The 22,045-nt window shown below is 44.6% G+C and overlaps 1 protein-coding gene across 2 annotated transcripts in view; it reads left to right on the plus strand.

Moving 5' to 3' along the window:
- The window catches only part of DOCK2 (dedicator of cytokinesis 2), a 484,628-nt gene that overhangs the window by 81,209 nt on the left and 381,374 nt on the right, over positions 1–22,045 (plus strand). For both annotated transcript variants that reach the window (XM_043887430.1, XM_043887429.1), the window contains exons 11-22: positions 14–89; positions 1,032–1,108; positions 1,695–1,820; positions 3,046–3,170; positions 11,036–11,134; positions 12,849–12,921; positions 13,042–13,145; positions 15,106–15,289; positions 15,434–15,531; positions 18,377–18,466; positions 19,526–19,626; positions 20,430–20,564. In XM_043887430.1, coding sequence (XP_043743365.1) covers positions 14–89; positions 1,032–1,108; positions 1,695–1,820; positions 3,046–3,170; positions 11,036–11,134; positions 12,849–12,921; positions 13,042–13,145; positions 15,106–15,289; positions 15,434–15,531; positions 18,377–18,466; positions 19,526–19,626; positions 20,430–20,564 — 1,288 coding nt within the window. The remainder of the gene's footprint in view (positions 1–13; positions 90–1,031; positions 1,109–1,694; positions 1,821–3,045; positions 3,171–11,035; positions 11,135–12,848; positions 12,922–13,041; positions 13,146–15,105; positions 15,290–15,433; positions 15,532–18,376; positions 18,467–19,525; positions 19,627–20,429; positions 20,565–22,045) is intronic.

Below are 22,045 nucleotides of genomic sequence, written 5' to 3' on the forward strand. Positions count from 1 at the left end.
CTTCTCTTTCTAGTTATGGATATAACAGACATCATCAAGGGGAAAGCGGAAAGTGATGAGGAAAAGCAGCACTTCATTCCTTTTCACCCGTGAGTGATTTCCCATTACTTTCTATTCTCTGAAACCACATTTTTCCTGATTGAGGGCCACTCAGAAGCAGGATGAACTGATTCCTTGAGTTGATAATAGCCAGTTAGGACCTTCCAAGAGGAAAGGGTAAGAATGATGGTCTCAGTGCCTAGGCATTCAAATCCATCCAGCTTTCAACCTGTTCATTCATCAGGTGTTATTTATTGAACAAGCTTTGATTGAAAGCTGGCAGAGAGCTGGGCACTTGCTAAGCGTAGAGCATGCGGTGGTGAACAAGGTCGACATGGCTGTTTTCATGAAGCTTATATTTCGGTGGGGAATTAAATGGGTAGGTGACAACAGGTCAGTGCATCAAGTGCAAATGTGGCCGGGACCATGAAGCAGCAGCATATCAGGGGCGTGTAACAGGGAATCAGGACCTCGTCCTCATGGGCACAAATGTCCATTACTTGAAAGGAGGCAGTGAGGAAGGTAAACGTCCTTTCCTTAATCTAAAAAAGTTTGAGAATAAGACCCCAAGTTTGAGAATATTGTCCTCATTTGTTTAAGGAGGATTTTCTTTTTTTAACAGATAATGAGGTCAGTGACTTGGATTTAGCATGTGATTAGGACTTAGCATGAGCAGCTAAAGCTTTGCCACGTGGCTGAGCAGATATGCACTTTGAGGGCTTGGGGATCCTTTCTTTTTAAGAATCTTCCTAGGAATACAAATGGCCTCTACTTTGTAGCCTAGGTATTCTCCAAGTTTCAGAGCCATATTGCTTTGTGAAAGAGAGAGATGTGTTTCTTGACGGCAGGTACACTCTGAGCTGACACGGGCAGGCCCCCTTTTCACCTAAGGTGTGTAGAAGGGCTGGCAACTTTCTGGAGCCCCTGAAACCGCAAGGGGGGAACCTGTGAGGGTACCATGCAAGCGCTTTGTGCTCTCTTTTCCTGTCTAGGGTGACAGCTGAGAATGACTTCTTGCACAGCCTGCTGGGCAAAGTCACCGCCTCCAAGGGGGACAGCGGAGGGCAAGGTACAGTGCCTGCTGGCCAAGCAGGCTGGACCTGACTTCAGCTTGGGCTCCCTTGATTCTACTGCAACCAGATCAAAACCCTAGACTCTGGGAGACAGCCTTCCTTCCAGACAGGCCATTGTGAAGAGTGGTGTCTCATGATCTACAGAGATGGAAATCTCTACCCGAGAAACAGAAGGGAGACCTGTCCTTGTGCTGGAAGGGAGAGAGGAATCGGTGCATCCTGACTCTCTCCTGTGTGTCAGGCACTGAAATGTTTCCTAGTTTGCTTCCCTCCTTCCTACAGTCCTATAAGATAGGTGGGATCAAGCCCACTTTACACAGGTTGGGTTTAGAGGGGTATGATGTAGTGACAGAAGCTGGCCCTCTAGAAGTAACTGGCGGGATTCAAATCAGAGGTGTCTCACTCCAGAGCTCTTTGCATCCCAACTTCCGTCCACCCCCAGGGCTGGGTCATTGCATCTGTGGCCACTTGTCTCTGCTTCCACTATCTCCTCTGGGGAGAGAACAAGGGGAGAGACCATGGGAGGGAGAGGCTGAGAGAGCACCTTGAAGTTGGCTCTTCATCTTGAGTGCTCCCTTCCAGGCCTCTGGGTGACCATGAAGATGCTCGTGGGTGACATCATTCAGATCCGCAAGGACTACCCACACCTCGTGGACAGGACCACTGTGGTGGCCAGGAAGCTGGGATTCCCGGAGATCATCATGCCAGGTTCTCCTTCCGCCGGGAGGGGTCGAGGGGGGTCTAGGTTCTCTGATCCATTTTCTCTTTCAACAGCCAGCTCCTTTCTTTTCTACTGCTTTTCTCTATTTCTTTCCCTGCTGAAAACAGCTGTATATCCAAAAATATGTGCATTTACATTATAAACATAAATACGTGAATATATACACATGCACTTCTCCTCACAAATGGAATCACACTTTATATACTTTCTGTCCCATTACTTGATATACTCTGCACAGTGTTCTGTAACTGACTTATCACTTAAAAATTTACCATGGACATCCACTTTACTTCATGTAAAATAATTTCACTCTTTCTGGGGGTGAATATGGTCATTTTCTTAAATTGTTAAGCTATTTTTTATTACAGAAATAAAAAAGTAAAGTGTCCAATAACATGAAAAAGGAATACAGCGAAACAGTAAAAGCTCTCTTAAATCTTTGTCTCCAGAAGTAACCACGACTATATGTAGTTTCCAAATGTGTATGTAATAAAAAAAAAAAAGTAAATGAGATTCTATAATAATACTCTTTTGAAAAAAAAAAATAATACTCTTTTGAAACTTGCCTATTTGCCTTAAACTTGAGTCTGGTACTTGTATCCATGACCACTTTCACCGACTAACCCCTTCTCTCCACAGCTGACTTGTGGTCCACTGGAGTCATATTTTATTTATGCCTGCCTTTACTAAGACATCAGTTCCTGTACATTCCCTGTAGGGTTTTCAATTATCACCACCCCCTTAATTCCTGAAGATCCTCCCTACCTTGTCCCTGACCCTGTCCGTGTTACTTGGACACATGTGGAAAGTCACTCTGTCTCCTTCTGCACAGTAAAAGACCCATGGAGAGAACTGTCCATGGTTTTTATTCATGCACCAAGATCAATCCAATTGAAGCTTTACTTCGCCTTCCCAGAAGGTGTCACTAGAGGATGAAAATTAAATGATTTTTGACGGAGAGAAAAACATGGCCAATTGTGACCACCTCCCCTTTTGCAACTGATTTCCTACTGTTCCTCCATCCTCTTGTCACCTACTGCTCCAGTCTCCCTGATGAAGTAAAAATGCTTTTCCAAGTAGTTCTGATTTTAGTGTCATTAACAGACGTCAAGGTGGGGGGCACTTCCACCAGTCCCCCACTCCCCGCGCCCTCTGTTGGACGTCTCTCCTGCTGCACAGACTCCAACTCTTGTCTTTCTTCCTCTGCCTCAGGGGACGTCAGGAATGACATCTACATCACTCTCTTACAAGGCGACTTTGACAAGTACAACAAGACCACACAGAGGAATGTGGAAGTGATCATGTGTGTGTGTGCGGAGGACGGCAAGACGCTGCCTGTAAGGGACCCTGCTGTTGCTCTGGGTGACAGGGCCCTCCTCGGGTGCCTCTGCTTGTAAAGATTTGCTTTTTCTATTCTTGATCCTGCTCTCTAAATGCCGAGTGCCTTCGGGGGTGGTGCCGAGTAGCGTGATATACACCTTTAGAGTTTGGCTGGCCTGGTAGCCCATAATAAGCCCTGGTGTGCTGTTATTTCTTTACGGCAAAGGAGTTGGCTTTTCAGTGTCTGTCCCTTTCCTTTCATGACCTCCTCTTATTCCTTTCTTGCTAGGCTGTAGTTTATATGTTAGCTTTTTGCAGTCAAAATGCTGTTCTCATTGCAACCTGAGCTAGTTTTTCAGGGAAAATACATGGCAGAAAAAAGGAACAGTACAGAGCCTTGGGCTGGTGTGAAGACACAGAATGTCCTCAAAACAGACATTGCCAACACTTAATCTACTCGCCAGTGCTCAGCCAGACATTCTGGTGGAAAGCCTTACCCGTAAATTGGTCTCCAGAGGGCGGGCAGAGTGTATTCAGGAATGCAAAGCATATTGCTATAAATATTTATATAGCATATGTCCTGTACAATATTTGTCATGTGTGTTTGCATTTATTTACTTATATTTCCTTTAAGGTTGTCAGCAGCTATGTCCAGTGTGTGGGAGGGTTTTGCTTTTCAATTTCTCCTTTCAGAGTACTTAGCTGAAAATAAAATCAGCTCTCAGCAGAAGTTTCGGCATGGGCAAATATTCCTCTTAGGCCACAGTAGGTGATCAGATAGCACAGGAGATGGGGGTGTGAGTATGGATAGGTGTTCTGCTTTAGCTTGGGGGCCTATAGCTCAGGCAGATTTTTCTCCACCTATGAATAGCTGGCATTCACAGAGGCATTGCTATATGCCAGAGACTGTGGTAAGTATCCCCTGGAGGAGGAAATGGCAACCCACTCCAGTGTTCTTGCCTGGGAAATCCCATGGACAGAGCAGCCTGGTGGTCTACAGTCCACGGGGTCGCAAAGAATCACAGGCAACTTAGCCAGTAAACAATAACAACAACACCGTGTGATAAACATGGTGCAGTACTATTATTTCTCCCATTTTTACAGAGGGGGAAACTAAACCTTTGTCAAGGTAAATAACTTTCCCAAGGTCATAGAGTTAGTATATGGCAGAGATGGGGTTTGATTTAAGATTATAGGCCCTCTTATTAAACGGGTTTCCCTGGTGGCTCAGTGGTAAAGAATTCCCCTGCCAATGCAGGAGACGCAAGTTCAATCCCTGCATTGGAAAGATCCCCTGGAGGAGGAAATGGCAACCCACTCCAGTATTCTTGCCTGGAGAATCCCAGAGGAGTCTGGTGGGCTACAGTCCATGGGGTCGAAAAGAGTCAGACATGACTGAGTGACTAAACAGCAGACAACAACAAATAATACCTATAGATTAAAAAGAAAAGTCTCCCAATTTATTTATCAGTTTAAAAATTAGGCTAATAACCACTTCTATCAAATTCTAGGAAGATTTATAATTATTTTTTAAATTTAAAGATATCCTCACAATTGCCTTTTTGTTGGAAAAGATTGGCTCCATTAATTAATACCTAGTTAACCAAAATCCAAGACTTTAAGTCATCCTCTTTTTGTTGGATTGTGAAACTTTCCTGAAAAATAAAATAAGTAAGAAACACCGTGCTCAAAGAAACACAAAGGAAGAGCAGAGGGTTTTTATCTGAAAGGGAATTTGCATTTCACAAATGTGTAGACCATGCTTTGAAGTCATTTTTATCAACTACCTGTTGGAGAACTCTAACCTCAGCTTCATTTTTTAAAACACTGATCCACTTGCCTTCAATATTGCTGGAGGACAAATTAGAAGGGACAGTAATGGAAAAGCAGACCCCTTATCTTGTTTCTAAAACATTTTTATCAATACTTCCACCTATGCTATCCTTTCAAGTCATATCCAACCAGGCTGAATAGATGCACTTATCAAAGATGAATATATAAGCAGATATTTTTGGAGACTGAAATGGAGAGGTAACTGCAGGCACAGTGATAATTTATAGTTTCATCTGTGAGGTAAGTTATGGGGGAGTTCAGTTGACTGACTATTGAAAATTGCTAAGGAAGCCTTTCTTTCTTTACCTGCCGAAATAAAATACAACATTACTGCCTAATTAAGTGTCAGACAGCATACTCAAACATTCCTGTTTGGTGCTGGTGGGTTCCTGTGGGAACAGCCCCCTTTAGGGCCATCAATTTCTCTTCCTGCTCCTTGTAGGAGCAAGGTAAGTGGATAGAGTATGTTAGACATGTCCTTGGCTCACTTTGAAGTCTCAGTGACCATGCTCAGGAAGGCCCGTGGCAGAGAAGTTAACAGGGTGGGCTCTGGGATCAGCCTGCCAGTATTCAAATCCCAGCGTTCCCTCCAATTAGCTCTGTGATCTTGGGCAAGTTTATGTATCTGTGAAAGAGGAAAAAAGGCTTCCCTGGTGGCTCAGTCAGTAAAGAATTTGCCTGCAATGCAGGAGACCACCTGTAGCCCAGGAGACCCAGGTTTGATCCCTGGGTTGGCAAGATCCCCTGGAGAAGGAAATGGCAAGGAAATAGCCAGTATTCTTGCCTGGAGAATCCCATGGACCAGAGGAGCCTAGTGGACTGCAGTTCATGAGGTCCCTGGAGTCAGACACAACTTAGCAACTAAACCATCACCAAAAGAGGAATAATAATCTCTTCCTCATGGGGTTGCAGTTTATAGAAAACGGTATCTGTAAGGAAGCTTGTTGTTGTTTAGTCACCAGTCATGTCTGGCTCTTTGCAACACCATGGACTCTAGCCCACCAGGCTCCTCTGTCCATGGGATTCTCCAGGCAAGTATACTGGAGTGGGTTGCCATTTCCTTCTCCAGGGGATCTTCCTGACCCAGGGATTGAACTTGCATCTCCAGCATTCCAGGTAGGTTCTTTACCACTGAGCCACCTGGGAAACCTGCTGCTGCTGCTGCTAAGTCACTTCAGTCGTGTCCGACTCTGTGCGACCCCATAGATGGCAACCCACCAGATTCCTCTGTCCCTGGGATTCTCCAGGCAAGAACACTGGAGTGGGTTGCCATTTCCTTCTCCAGTGCATGAAAGTGAAAAGTGAAAGTGAAGTTGCACAGTGGTGTCCAACTCTTCGTGACCCCATGGCCTGTAGCCTATCAGGCTCCATGGGATTTTCCAGGCAAGAGGAGTGGGTTGTCATTTTCTGCTCCAATCCTGGGAAGCCTGGCAGGCAGTAAATACTCAATAACAGGAAGGAGGTAGCATTTAGAGACAGTGACCAACTGCAGGTTGAGGCCCTGGAAAGGATTTGAGGGGGTCAAATGGACAATCCAATGTAGATACCTGAAGCAGGCTTAAGTACAAATGCTCAGATACTGGGCTGAGAAGCCTCCGCTCCTCTGAGACCAGCCAGTTTACTGGGGGTGGAGGTAGGGCACAGGGGTAAGTGCTGCGCGGTGGTTAAGACACAATCTCAGAGGCCAGGCAGTCAGGCTGAAAGCCCGGGTCAGCCTGAATCAGCGGGACGACCTTGAGCAAGTTACATAATCTCTCTATACCTAGGAGTCTGCCTGAAAATGAGGTGAGCAGTGGAATCTTACTCTAGTAATACCAGCTGAGGTAATCTACATAATAGGTGTTCATTGAGGTTCTCTATTAGCAGAAAGGTAGAGCCCTTATAGCAGAAAGTGAAGAGAAGCTAAAGAGCCTCTTGATGAGAGTGAAGGAGGAGAGTGAAAAAGTTGGCTTAAAGCTCAACAGTCAGAAAACTAAGATCATGGCATCTGGTCCCGTCACTTCATGGCAAATAGATGGGGAAACAGTGGAAACAGTGTCAGACTTTATTTTTTTGTGCTCCAAAATCACTGCAGATGGTGACTGCAGCCATGAAATTAAAAGACGCTTACTCCTTGGAAGGAAACTTATGACCAACCTAGACAGCATATTAAAAAGCAGAGACATTAATTTGTCAACAAAGGTCCATCTAGTCAAGGCTATGGTTTTTCCAGGGTCATGTATGGATGTGAGAGTTGGACTATGAAGAAAGCTGAGCGCCGAAGAATTGATGCTTTTGAACTGTGGTGTTGGAGAAGCCTCTTGAGAGTCCCTTGGACTGCAAGGAGATCCAACCAGTCCATCCTAAAGGAGATCAGTCCTGGGTGTTCATTGTAAGGACTGATGCGGAAGCTGAAACTCCAGTACTTTGGCCACCTCATGCGAAGAGCTGACTCGTTGGAAAAGACCCCGATGCTGGGAAGGAGGGCAGGAGGAGAAGGGGACGACAGAGGATGAGATGGCTGGATGGCATCACCGACTCGATGGACATGGGTTTGGGTGGACTCTGGGAGTTGGTGATGGACAGGGAGGCCTGGCGTGCTTCGGTTCATGGGGTCGAAAAGAGTCAGACACGACTGAGTGACTGGACTGAACTGAACTGAACTGAACTGAGAGCCATCTCAGGCTTGATTACCACCTTGTGGACACTAGCTGGCATCTTCTCATGATAAGACTGACCTCGTCAGGCTAGAGTACTTTCAGACTCTCAAAGTGTGTTCAGACCCCTGATGTCCTTTGTTCCTCAGGTGATTCCTATGAGGTAAACAGTGTTTGTGTTTGGAGTCTGATTTTTCTTCCCACTGCAGTGTGTCCACCAAGGACAAGTTGGCATTAACTACTCCAGGCTTCCTTCTACTGACCTGAAGCCAGTTAGGGGCTCTTGTTGCTAATTGGGAGCCATGGGGGTGGGCAGTGGGGGAAAGTTATTGTCAAGACTGACTGGAGACATCAATTCAGTGCAGTTCAGTTGCTCAGTCACGTCTGACTCTTTGCGATGCTATGAACTGCAGCATGCCAGTCTTCGCTGTTCATCACCAACTCCCAGAGCTTGCTCAAATTCATGGCCATTGAGTCAGTGATGCCATCCAATCATCTCATCCTCTGTCATCCCCTTCTCCTGCCTTCAATCTCTCCCAGCATCGGGGTCTTTTCAAATGAGTCAGTTCTTCACATCAGGTGGCCAAAGTATTGGAGATTCAGCTTCAGCTCAGGATTGATTTCCTTTAGGAGTAACTTGATCTCCTTGCAGTCCAAGGGACTCTCAAGAGGCTTCTCTAACACCATAGTTCAAAACCATCAATTCTTTGGTGCTCAGCTTTCTTTATGGAAACATACACAGATCTATATTTTCCCTGGAGACATATACAGATCTAAAATTGGGTCCCATGTTTGGTTACCATGCTGTCTCTACACACTTGGTGACATTCAGGTTTTTCTCTGAAGTGTCTATGGGGAGGGCACTGCCATAGGTCTTTCTCAAAATAATGTTTTCCTCAGCCTTAGGCAATCAGAAATTTTCATCATCAAGATAATTTCGTGGGATTCGGTTGCCTGCTGTGCAGCAGTTTTCCTCTCACCAGAGATATATGTGTGTTTTCAGTTTTTATAAGCTACATGGGATTCACTGGAGCTACAGAAATGCTAAGCCCGTAAATGTCATGAGATATAAATCTTGGGAAGTAGAAGGCATCTAGGCTGTTATGGGGGAACACTGGACAAGGGGTTAGAGGTGTGCGATGTGGTCCTGGGGCTCCCCCATTGGGGGCGGTGACTTAGTCTCTCGGGTTTCAGTTTGCTCAGCTTTGCAGTGGGGATAATGGCAGTAGCCGTCAGAGGTGACTGTGAGGCAGTCAGTATAAAAGGCACAGCATGGCACTGGTCACAGCACTCCACGTGGTCAGAACTTTGGAAGCATATTTTTAGTTCAGTACCTAAGAACTTCTGAAAGGATCCATCCCACTGAAAAGAGAGTTGTGTGTCTTCCCTGACTTGCAGTTCCCTGGTTGTCCTTGTTTTTTAGGGGTAAGTTTTGAAAGGATGCTATATCCTTTTCAAATGGTTTCAATCTGGCTGTAGGTAGCATCAGTCTGTATTGAAACAAAATTCATTCTTTTCCGATAGCTCAGAAGTATGGAGCAGGCTCTCAAGTAAGAGGGACAGGATTGTAACTTCCCATAGCTTAGCTTGCTTCACCAGGGGACCCAAAGTGAAAGTATGTGGCCAGCTTTGGTCATTCAGCCTGGTAGGGGATCCACTAGAGAATCTGATGGAATCTGATGGAATCTGGTGAGAAGCATGGATCCTTACACCATAAAAAGCCCAGAGACACACTTTGCAGTTTGGGAGCTTGGGGCTGCAAAACCAGTTCTCATGTCCCTAGATCTCTGAAGACTTGAGGTTAAAATCTCTTGTTCTGTTTTAAAAATCAACCTCAAGATTCTTCTGGGTGACCCTACCTTAGATCTTGTTTTGGGACCAAACAACTGGAATGAACACAGATAGAATTAGGGGCTGGCATACTCTGTGTTTCAGCCGGTAAAGAACCTGCCTGAAAGGCGGGAGACCTGGGTTTGATCCCTGGATTGGGAAGATTCCCTGGAGAGGGGAAAGGCTAGCCACTCGAGTATTGTGGTCTGGAGAATTCCATGGACTGCCTAGTCTGTGGGGTCGTAAAGAGTAGGACACGGCTGAGTGACTTTCACTTTCACTTTCTTAGTCTATTGCAGGGCTTCCCATGTGGCTCAGTGGTAAAGAATCTGCCTGCCTCTGCAGGAGATGCAAGAAATGTGGGTTCGATCCCTAGGTTGAAAAGATCCCCTGGGAGAGGGCATGGCAACCCACTCCAGTATTGTTGCCTGGAGAATCTCATGGACAGAGGAGCCTGGCAGACTAGAGTCCATGGGGTCAGAAAAGGTCAGATATGACTGAAGTGATTGAGCATGCACACGTGCATAGTCTATTGCAAGATAATTCCTTGTTACTGTGAGGGTGATTTCTATGGCAAAGAATCAGTACCTTATATTGCTTGCTCTTTTCTCACTCTCTCAGAGTATCCTTCCTGCCTTTCTGCTCAAACTTGCTGTGGAATCTTTCTTTGAGATCTTCAACTGTCATTACCTCTAAGAAATATTCTTTGAGTCTTTAGGGAGAACTGAAGTGACCTTTCTCAGTGCTCCATAGTATTACTACACAGTCAGCCCTCCATACCTAAACCTATAGGTTCTGCATCTGCAGATAATGAAGGTCAACTGTACTATATCATTTTATATAAGAGACTTGAGCATCTATGGATTTTTAAAATCAGCAATGGGAAAGAGGGAGCCCTGGAATCAAGCCCCCAAGGATACCAAGGAACTGGCTACATGTATCTGTTGTCACTTCATGTTGCCTAGTGATTTATCTGCTCATATGATGTTTCCTGCACCACACTGAGCCCTCATGTCAGGTTTCCTGTCTGACTCATGCCCATATCCCAGTGCTTAGCCTGGGATGGTGTCTGGAAGATGCTCCCTCACTGTGGGCTTCCTTAGCCCCCACTGCCCATGTGTCTGTCTGAAGGTTGATCTCCCTCCCCTTGCCCAGCTTCTGCTGGGACCTCGACATGTGAGCATCAGAAATCCATTGGAATGAGCTGGTGCCTGGCTGACCTGAGCCTGTTGTAAGCTTTGTGCAATTCAGATATAGGAAACAAATAGGATTAAGAAGACTGGCAGCATGCAGCAACTCCAAGGCCGGTTACCAGTGACAACAGGGCAGCCATGTCAGCACCTACTGCGCTCCAGTGACTCCCAGAACGCAAGTGATAGAATCTCTGCAGTAAGCAGCTGTCACTCCTAGGGCCAGGCACATTCATGGGTAAATCCGTAATGGAGAAGGGTACCTGGCAGAAGGCTTAAAGAAGGAAGGGTTATCTCAGGCCCTATGGCCAGCCTTGGCCTTGGCCCAAAACTGCCCAAGCATAGGAAATGACAATTCTATGGTGTTTTCTCTTTTCATTTTTCTTGGGTCAGAATGCAATTTGTGTGGGAGCTGGGGACAAGCCTATGAATGAATACCGGTCCGTTGTATACTATCAAGTCAAACAGCCACGGTGGATGGAAACAGTCAAGGTAATAATAATAATAAAAAACAATAACAATGATGATAATAATTGCAAACATGAATCTAGGGACTCTTAAGACACCTCCCTAAGACCTGAAACAATGCCCTATCCTGTGTCTGGTGGTGTGTCAGGCAGGGGAAGGGTGGCCCAGTGGGTGAGTGTCTTAGTTCTCTTGCTCACCCTTCCTTGGTCAGGGCCTGGTTGCCTTGGAATTGTCAGATGGTCTCATAGACTGTGCCCCAGCCACCAAGTTATGTCCTTCTATTCATCAGTGAGGAGTGATGGAGCTTGCGAGCAAATGTGAAGCTATAAAAAGCTATTTAATGCCTGGAAGATCCCCTACTGACAGGGTACCCCAGATGGAAATGGCATTAACCACAAATATTTGCATTACCAGATTGTCGCGCTATAGCAAAAGGGAATAGTGTGTGTTAAAAATAGGGTATGGAATTAATTTAGTGAACAGTGAAGCTTGATCACAGCTTCAGATATCTCTGTCTTGTGATGAGCAGCAGTTTTTGCTCACCCTGTGCTCTGAACCCAAACTGAAGACTTGGTCAGGCTCCCCTTGTGGGGGGAGCTGTTCAGGCCTCAGTGGTTCTTGCCTTGTCGCAGCATTCCCGTGTTCCCAGCGGGTCTCCCTGCACTCATTCTCTTCAAATGGCCCACCCATCTCTGGGCTCAGAGACCATCAGACCAGGCTGCTCTCTCCTCTCTGTGTTCTCGTGCACCCCAGTTATATCTCTTTGTGAGCTGTCATCACATCGTGATAATTATGTATTGCCCAGTGTAGGCTGCGGTCTCTTTGGATGCAAGGACGCTGTCTAATGTCAGCCTGGCCAGTGCCTCACATAATGGTAGTAATGATTCAATGTGCAGTGAAAGAATGAACAACAGCTGCCCGTGTAACTCTCAGTTCTTTTGCTCTGAGACGCATAACAAGTGATTTTTGAGGGGGCTCAAAGTTCATTCTCTGGAGCAGTGCCCACTGAGAGCCTGAGTGGATTTCCCACAGGTTGCTAAGCCTGAAATGCACAATACAGAGGTTGCTGTGGAGCTCTGGGTGGTGGGATAGTCCAGACCCAGGCCGAAAGCACCTGCATCAAGGATACAGCAAAGACCGTTCACTAGACAGTGAAACTGGGTGACCAAGGGGTGATGGTCTTGGCCCAGTGTCCTTGGAGGAACAAGCATCTGAACACGGCTGTAACCAAAGATTCCCATGAAATGAACCCCAGGATGTCTCAAATATGATCAGATTCAAACATTTTTATTAATCTACATAGATGACAGTCTTCCAGCAAGCCCCCTAATGGGCATTGTTAATTTGCTAAGCCCTGCTGCAGTTGCCTGAACTCCTGGAGTGTGTAAGGAAAATGTGCATCATACAGTTTGCAGTGCATCAAATCCTGCGCTAAAGTTATGTGACTTTTATATCAATTTGGGGAGATTCATTTTTCCTCACTATAATTTACGGATCCCTTTTCATTGGCTGGGAATGCAATTTGCCAAATGGATTACATTTGGTACTTTATTTTCTCTTCATTGCTAGTTCTTATGTAATTTATTTACAGTTCATCAGGCTTGATGAATGGGTGATGTATTAGCACACAGCACTCTCAGTTAAATGGTCAGGCTGCCTTTTTTGGGGGGAGGGCAGGGTGTAGTGGGGAGGGCCATTTAACTCACTGTCTCCTGAGCTCTGGTTTCTGCCTGCTGAGGTGGCTGTCCCTATTGAAGACATGCAGAGGATCCACCTGCGATTCATGTTTCGACATCGGTCATCCCTGGAATGTGAGTACCAAATGGCATCTCTGCGGCCCTAAGAGGAGTGGGGTGGGATCACTCCTTTTGGTAGTGGGTGGGTGGCCCAGGTACCGTTTTCTTTCCTAACCTCAAAAATGCCATTTTTAGCTAAAGACAAAGGAGAAAAAAACTTTGCCATGTCCTACGTGAAGCTGATGAAGGAGGATGGGACCACTCTGCATGATGGATGCCATGACTTGGTTGTCCTAAAGGTACCATGTCTCTGTGCTGTGCTCAGCTGTGTTCTACCCTTCGTGACCCCGTGAACTGTAGCCTGCCAGGCTCCTCTGTCCATGAGGTTTTTCAGGCAGCAATATTGGAGTGGGTCGCCATTCCCTCCTCCAGGGGATACTCCCCACCCAGGGACCAAACCAGTGTCTCCTGCATCTATCTCCTGCATTGCAGTGGATTCTTTACCTGCTGAGCCATCAGGGAAGCCCATGAACTGAGATCAGCTCTGCAGCAAGGAGCATATAGGAAGTGAGGGGGATATGGCAAGATTGCCTGGTAAATGAGAGCAGGGACCCCAGTGACACGCTTCAGGGCTCTCCATTTGTGAGACCTGGTACCAAGTCTGGACTTCTCTGGGCCTCCATGTCCTCATCTGTGAGCCCTCAGTGAGTGAGTGTGAGAATCACAAGAGTTATTCCATGTAAACGTGACAGTGATGGGCGCATGGCACTCTCAGTAAGTGGAAGGTTGTCACCCACAGAATGGGCTTTGATTCCGTAAGACACCTGTGGGGTATTCAGAAGACCAGCAAGAAATATTTGAGAGACTCATCACTATAGTGAATGGTAAAAAATATTAGCATTTAGAGCTCTAATCCTGCTGGTAACCTGAAGTCATCTTGTGTGTCTTCCTGAGACTTATTTTCTTTTTCAAACGGTGATGGTCATATTTATGACCATAAGATGACCCATGCAGAAGGACCGTGTAGAAGAGTGTAGCTGTTGCTGTGTTCTTCTTGCATATGAGACTTGCACTGTTCTCTGGAAGTGGGGGGTGTCTTCCTGGACTTACATGCTCCCCCACAACCCCGTTCATGACAGTGGCATGCCTCTGCCGGCACCTGGCTGGAGGCACAGGGTATAGCTGTGGATCAGGGCAAGGCTAAGTGGTCAGAGATCACAGAGATCACACTCTTGCCCTTGACTTTCTCAGCCTTGGAGGCTGGGGTTGCCCTTTTGCTCTGGTCTGGATAGCAAAGACAGCCTCATCAAATCTTCATCACATGGTACTCTTCTCTGAGTCTCTGTGACTGTTCCAGAACACTCCTTTTTTCTTCTGTACAGCCTGTTTTCTCATTTGTGATGCATCCAGGTAGTTCTTGGCTTAAAGGCCATTCTTCCTCAATAGATTTACAGTACCATTTGCAGTCAGTTTTCAGTTTGGTCACCTTCCTTAAGCCTTGGTCTCCTCATCTGTAAACTGGAGATGCTACCAGTATCCCCATCAGTAACAGCTGCTATGAGGCTTAAATGATGTCCACTGAAGCACGAAGAGCACTTTTTGCGGCACCCAGTGCAGAGTAAGGGCTCCACACTTGTCGCCTGCTATACGGCCTCCCTCCATCCATTCACTTCAGCATGCCAGGGACTTATGTCTCTGTCATCTCACTAAGTCTTCTGTACGCATTTTGCCATCTAGTCCACCCAAAGTTTCTAGAATTTGCTGTGAAGCATAGATGATCAGTTTAATCAAGAGAAAAACGAGACACAGAGAGACAAAGGGACATATTCAAAATAACACAGACTTGTGACTAGTAGGACAGGGTCTAAATCCCATCACTTTCAGAATCCAGTGCCTTTCCTCTTTAATCTGATTCCTTATCCCGCTGGTGGGCTTGTTTGTATTAAAATCTTATGAAACTTAGAATGAACTAAAATATGCTATTTGGGAATCTTTAATTCCCTCTGTGCCATTAATGAAGTCTATAGAGCCTTCAAATCTGTGAATGTTCAACCCCTTTCCCATTGATGTGACCTTGGCTTCTCCCCCCGCCTTGTGGAAAAATAGCCCTACCTCCCCAGCCGCCGCGCGTCGCTCCGCCGATGACGTTCCCCGCGGCGCTGGCCCTCCCCGCCTACAGCGTGTACTCGGGCCTTGCAGGCTCTGGTGGCCATGGGTGTGTGCCTTCGGCTGGGGAAGTAACAAGGGTGTTGTTTCCAGGGAGACAGCAAGAAAATGGAGGACGCCAGCTCTTACCTGACGCTTCCTTCTTACCGACACCACGTGGAGAACAAGGGGGCCACCTTGAGTCGAAGCTCCAGCAGCGTTGGGGGGCTGTCCGTCAGCTCCCGGGACGTCTTCTCCATATCTACGCTAGTGTGCTCCACGAAGCTCACCCAGAATGGTACTGGGACCACTGACAGCTCTGCGTGTGTGTGTCCATGTGTGTGTTTGTGAGTGTGTGTATGTGTGGTCAGGCCCCGGGGGTCCTGATATGGGCAGTTTAGGCCAGTAAATAGTAATTCTGCTTGTCTGGACTCTGTTTTAGTGGGCTTGCTGGGTTTGCTTAAGTGGCGTATGAAGCCACAACTGCTACAGGAGAATTTAGAAAAATTGAAGATTGTTGATGGAGAAGAAGTGGTAAAGGTAAGTGGGACTTCCTTTTGCCTGTTTTCATCCACCAGGGACAGACCTTTAACTCATGAGTGGCTTCCAGGAAGAGATAAAGTGTTCAGGGAGACAGGACAGGTTTTCTTCTGACAGTGGGAGACAGTGTCCCAAGTTGGCACTAGAAGCCTTTATTGATAAAGCTGGGGAATGATGTGGTTCAGTGACGCTGAATGTTGAGCAGGAGAAAAGTATGGCTGTGCTCAGTCTCTGGAAATAGATGAACATTGGTATAGATCCCAGCTCGAACACTAGCCAACTTCATGTGGTACTATTATCAATATGACGTATTTGGCAGAGTTGTTATGAGCTTTCAAGATGAAAAATATTTAAAAATTACTCAGCAAGTCTCTTACACACAATGTACAATAATTGAACTAAAGCATATGAAACATACAAGGTTAAACAAGGAGTAAATATTTACTTTTGTTGTTATAAGTTGCTATAGTAGTGTGATCTCTCAGTATTATCTACATGTTGCTGTTAGAAATAAAAAGTATTCTTGTTTCCACTTCTTTGAGAATGTTAGGTGTTAAACATGAGAAAAGGAAAGACATCAATGCTCACATTTTAAGTGAAACAAGCAGAAAACAGTGCAGAGGTTAGATGTTTTGTTGTGTCCACATGGTGGTGGAGAATATCATGTCTGAAGTACAAATCTAATTAAAGCAGCCCTCTCTCCAGCATTATGAATTGGGACAAGTGTTTCCTGGTGATTTGTTTCTTTCAGGAACTCGGTACAGTTGGAAACTCTGAACATCTTTATGTAGTAGCTCTGTGTTTTGACTGTAGGAAATATCGACACATGTCTTAGGGGGGAGAGCTATCAAGTTTCAGTTAATTGCCCATAGAAGGAGAAGCAAGGTTGAAATTTCAAGATCAATGCTTTAATTGTGCACCATTGACCCACCTACCCAGTTCAGCAATGGTAGAGAAATTCTCCAGACATTCTTTACAAGGTCTGTCACCTTTAGACAGCTGGAAAAGTCATCTCAAAGGGAATTCTGTTGTCTTCCTTTGCATTCTGTTTTTCTTTTTATCAAAAAATTGTTACTGACATATACTCTACGAATCTTAAGAATACAGAGCACTTATCTTAAAAGTACAGTTCAGTGTATTTTTACACATGTACATAACTGCAGAGGAACCAGAGATCAAATTGCCAACATCTGCTGGATCATAGAAAAAGCAAGAGAATTCCAGAAAAACTACTTCTGCTATTTCTGCTTCATTGACTACGCTAAAACCTTTGACTGTGTGGATCACAACGAACTGTGGAAAATTCAAACTATGGAAAAGAGATGGGACTACCAGACCACCTTGCCTGCCTCCTGAGAAACCTGTATGCAGGTCAAGAAGCAGCAGTTGGAACCGGACACGGAGGAGTGGACTGGTTCAAAATTGGGAAAGGAGTACATCAAGGCTGTATATTGTCACCCTGCTTATTTAACTTATATGCAGAGTACATCATGCGAAATGTCTGGCTGGATGAAGCACAAGCTGGAATCAAGATTTCCAGGAGAAATATCAATAACCTCAGATATGCATATGACACCAACGTTATGGCAGAAAGTGAAGAAGAACTAAAGAGCCTCTTGATGAAAGTGAGAGAGGAGAGTGAAAAAGCTGGCTTTAAACTCAACATTCAAAAAACGAAGATCATGGCATCTGGTCCCATCACTTCATCGCAAATAGATGGGTAAACAGTGGAAACAGTGGCTGACTTTATTTTTTGGGACTCCAAAATCACTGCAGATGGTGACTGCAGCCATGAAATTAAAAGACGCTTGCTCCTTGGAAGAAAAGTTATGACCAACCTAGACAGCATATTAAAAAGCGAGACATTCCTTTGCCAACAAAGGTCCATCTAGTCAAAGCTATGGTCTTTCCATAGTCATGTATGGATGTGAGAGTTGGACTATAAAGAAAGCTGAGCACCAAATAATTGATGCTTTTGAACTGTGGTGTTGGAGAAGACTCTTGAGAGTCTCTTGGACTGCAGGGAGATCAAACCACTCAATCCTAAAGGGAATCAATCCTGACTATTCATTAGAAGGACTGCTGCTGAAGCTGAAGCTACAATACTTTTGCCACATGATGTGAAGAATTGAATCATTAGAAAAGATTCTGATGCTGGGAAAGATTGAAGGTGGGAGGAGAAGGGAACAACAGAGGATGAGATGGTTGGATATCATCACTGACTCAATGGTCATGAGTTTGAACAAGCTCTGGGTATTGGTGAAGGACAGGGAAGCCTGGCGTGCTGCAGTCCATGGGGTCACAACGTATTTAACACGACTGAGCAACTGAATAGCAACAACAACACAACTGTGTACCCACCACCTAGATCAACATAGAGTCCATTTTTATCAGCACAGTAGATTCTCCCTTACCCCTTCTTAGTCAGTAACCCATTCAAGGGTAAATGCTAAGCTACCAAGCTGACTACCATCATCATAGATGGGTTTTTGCCTGCTATTGAATTTCATAAAAATAGAGTGATGATAAACATACATTTTGCGTCTGACTTATCTCACTCTGTAAAATGCTCACAAGAGTTATAGCCATCTTTCTACATAGAAGTAGTTTGCTCACTTTTATTGCTGTGGCATGCTCTGTAATACCAAAGTACCACCCTGTATTTATCTACTTTGCTAAAGATGGACAACTAACTTGCTCCAATTTCTGGCTCTTGTGAGGAATGCACCTGACCCTCCTGAACATGGCACATGGTGTGTGCCTATATTCTCTTGGGTTAACACAGAGGGGTGGGACTTCTGCATCACCTGAACCTTTCTTATGAGACCTCTGTTATTTTGTCCAGTTTCTCCAGGATACTCTGGATGCACTCTTCAACATCATGATGGAGCATTCTCAAAGTAATGAGTATGACATCCTCGTCTTTGATGCTTTGGTAAGAGAGAGGGGGCCAGTGTTTTGTGATATTAGGCATTAACATTGTGTCTCACTGTGAGAACATGGAGAACTTACGGCCCACGTGGACTTTTCCTGAATTTTTTTGGAGACTTGGTAACATTCAGCGACCAGGCCAATAAAGTAGTTCCTATTTCCCTTGTTAGTTTTGAGTTGATTTGAAAGCATGGGCAGAGGGATTAAAATGGGAGTGTTCAAATGTTGATGGTGGTTTGGCCCTGGTTGAAAGTACATGAAGCCGAATATCATGAATATTCGCTTGGGCTGTCCATGAATTCTGGGAGCGAATCCTTGGTCAGGTTGTAAAGCACCCCAAATGTTTCCTAACTCTTTTACTTCCTTCCTCCTCTTTGTCTCCAGTTTAGCAGTCAGTACACTCCTCTGCCTATCTAGACCATCTTTCAGTGGGTGGTACATCGTTCAGATCTGTCTTCTTACCGTCGTTTGAAATGGTCTTTGCCTCTTCTTGCTGTCCCAGCTCACATCTTTTCAGTGTCATGTCAAAATAAACGTAAGAAACATCCACATTAAGATGTCAGTGACCAACAAAGTATGAATGTGTCAACCTTTTGTGACAGTGACATTTACATTTTTAAAGGACTAACTTGGAGACAATTGTGACTTAGTCCATTGCTTCCCAAGGGGGCTTCCTACAAAGCTAGCCTTAAGGAGAAATGTTTCCTGAAGAACACTCACTTGAGAACTCAGGGAAGTGCTGAACCATGCCCAACTCTCTTGGAGATTCACAGTGCACGAAAGCATGTAGAAGGCTCTGATAAGTCCTGCAATAAAGAAGGTAGTCTAAGGTTGATAACTTGAGATTTCTCAAACTTGTCTGGCTGTGAAACCCTTTTATCTTATGAAACCCTTCATAACACAGTTTTTAGAAGAGATGCTACCATAATGTAAAGGACTAAAGATACGTTAGTGAACTAATTCCTGGGCAAAAGAATTTGATAGGCATTTAGTTGTACTATGTGAATATGACTTCCTGCCCTGGGTCTGCCCCCAAACACTGACTCCTTGCCTCTTTCTGAAGATCTACATAATAGGTCTCATTGCTGACCGGAAGTTCCAGCATTTCAACACCGTCCTGGAGGCTTACATTCAACAGCATTTCAGTGCTACCCTAGCTTACAAGTAAGTAACTGTGAACCCTCTACTTGTCCTGCCAGGGTGCCTAGGTCACAAGAAACTTGAATAGTTTCTTTTTGTCACCAGACTGTGTGAGTTCTACATTTTCTGACAAAACCCCATTTGGCCTGTGTTATTTGGATTAAATAAAAGTATGCAGACTCATAGGTTGGTATGAATATTTTATGGTGGCAGAAGTACATGGCAGTGTTTGCTCATTCATTCATTCGTTCAGTTAGCTATCGTTTATTGAACAACTGTTTGTGATAGTCAAGGCTAGAGAAAAGAAAGTGTATATACAAGTGGCTCAGTATCGCTTATGTATAGAGGGCTGAGGGCTGGAGATCAGAGATGATGCTGGAACAGGTGAAGGAGCCTGGAAAAGCAGGCCACATAGTTCCAAGTCTACCCTGCTGGTAATAGAGAAACAAGGGGAATTCCCAAGCAAAGGAGCTCCGTGATATTAAAAGAACATTTTCTGTGGGAAGAAAAAACTGAAAAGAACATCATAACCCCCACCATCCCCACTCACAACTTCACTGTGGCTGGTTTTCTCAGTGAAAAGATTTTTTTTTTCCATTGGATTTTTTTCTTTGCTGGCTTTTTATGGGCAGGAAATACTTATTCATTCCCTGTATTAAATGTATATTTTTAAGCAGAGTTATTTTTATGATGTAAATGAGTGAGTGAGCTTGGCTATACTACCACCTTTAACCTTTGATTGAATGCCTTGTAATTTACTAAGCAAACTAATTACCATGCTGTGGGCTGAAAAGAGATGTATTTTGAAAATGTAATTCCTTATTCAGGAAATTGATGACGGTGCTGAAGACTTACTTGGACACCTCCAGCAGAGGAGAGCAATGTGAACCAATCCTAAGAACACTGAAAGCTTTGGAATATGTATTCAAGTTCATTGTTCGGTCAAGGACATTATTTTCACAGTGAGTACTTGTTCTGTAAGATTGATTGATTAGCTCTGCAATTCCTCTGGGGGACAACAGTATTTGTGCCATTGGAGAAACTCTTTCACAAAATTACAGTCAGCCATTGATTAAAAACAACTTAAAAATCCAACTTAGAGATTTATGAATAGGTGATAATTGTTCCAAGTTCATTTGGAGAGGAAAAAAAAAAAAAGAAATCATGTGTTGAAGAGTTATGTTTCCTCCAGTGAATATGATCTGTGATTTGAGGCTCTTCTGCATTTCACCTAACATTCTTCATTTGACCTGAGATATGATGAAAGCTTTCCAGGAATCTATATTCCATGGGGATAGGGAGGCAAAATTCAGAAAATCTGACATTTATTTGGCTCTAGAAGGATGTGCATGAAGATGAGCTGTTATTTGCAGTTGACCTGCCTGTCTGTGAAATCCTAGTGGCCAAAAAGGGAGCTGACATGTTAGAGCACCTAAGAGATTTGATATGTGATGATCAGTATCACAGAGGTTAGCTGCCCTTTTAAAAGACTTTAGAGATGGAGTCATTCCAATGCAACCTGCAAAATAACAATTTATGTTCATACTAGCTACAAGGCAAAGTTGGGCGGGGTATTGGTTGTGTGTATGACCAAGTTGGCTGTGTGTTACGGGAAATAAGTAGCATACAGGAAACGTACCACCTGGATTCTTACCAAGCTGGCTCAGGGGGGAACAATTTTATTTTGCACTATTGAAAACTCTCAGGGGTAGTTGGCTTTAGGTATGGCTAAAAACTCTCAGGGGTAGTTGGCTTTAGGTATGGATCCAGATGCTTGGTGCCATTCAGCTTTGTCTCTCTAGATCTTGGCTCTGCTTTCCTTTTATTGGTTGCCTTCTGAGGCAAGTTGTCCAATGTGGAAGCTACCAGAACCTCAGATTCATATTCTACTAGCTTAAGCAATTCTAGGTTCCCTGTTGTTATACAAAATCCTATGCCATGCGACAAGTGCTCGGGCCTGGTGCACTGGGAAGACCCAGAGGGATCGGGTAGAGAGGGAGGTGGGAGGGGGGATCGGGATGGGGAATACATGTAAATCCATGGCTTATTCATGTCAATGTATGACAAAACCCACTACAATATTGTAAAGTAATTAGCCTCCAACTAATAAAAATAAATGAAAAAAAAAACTGTGTAAAAAAAAAATCCTATGCCAAGAACTATCTGATCATGTGCTAAGATCTTAAATAGTGTGACCACGGGAATGAATACATAAATTGTGCCCTTATAGTCTCATGTCCACCTCTGGAGCCATGGGTCATGTCAACAACTTATGGTATGAACTTGTTTACTTAGAGAGGATGGTGTCCCCCCAAGTAGAAGTCTGTAACTCATCATTTTGACCAAGACGCTGGATGAGTTATGAAAGCTTCATACTCAAAGTCTGCTGAAATGGGTAATCATTTGAGATTCTCATTTTTAGGAGAATTCTTTGATATTTCAG

The sequence above is a fragment of the Cervus elaphus genome, chromosome 25 (assembly GCF_910594005.1).
Source record: "Cervus elaphus chromosome 25, mCerEla1.1, whole genome shotgun sequence".
Lineage (NCBI taxonomy): Eukaryota > Metazoa > Chordata > Mammalia > Artiodactyla > Cervidae > Cervus > Cervus elaphus.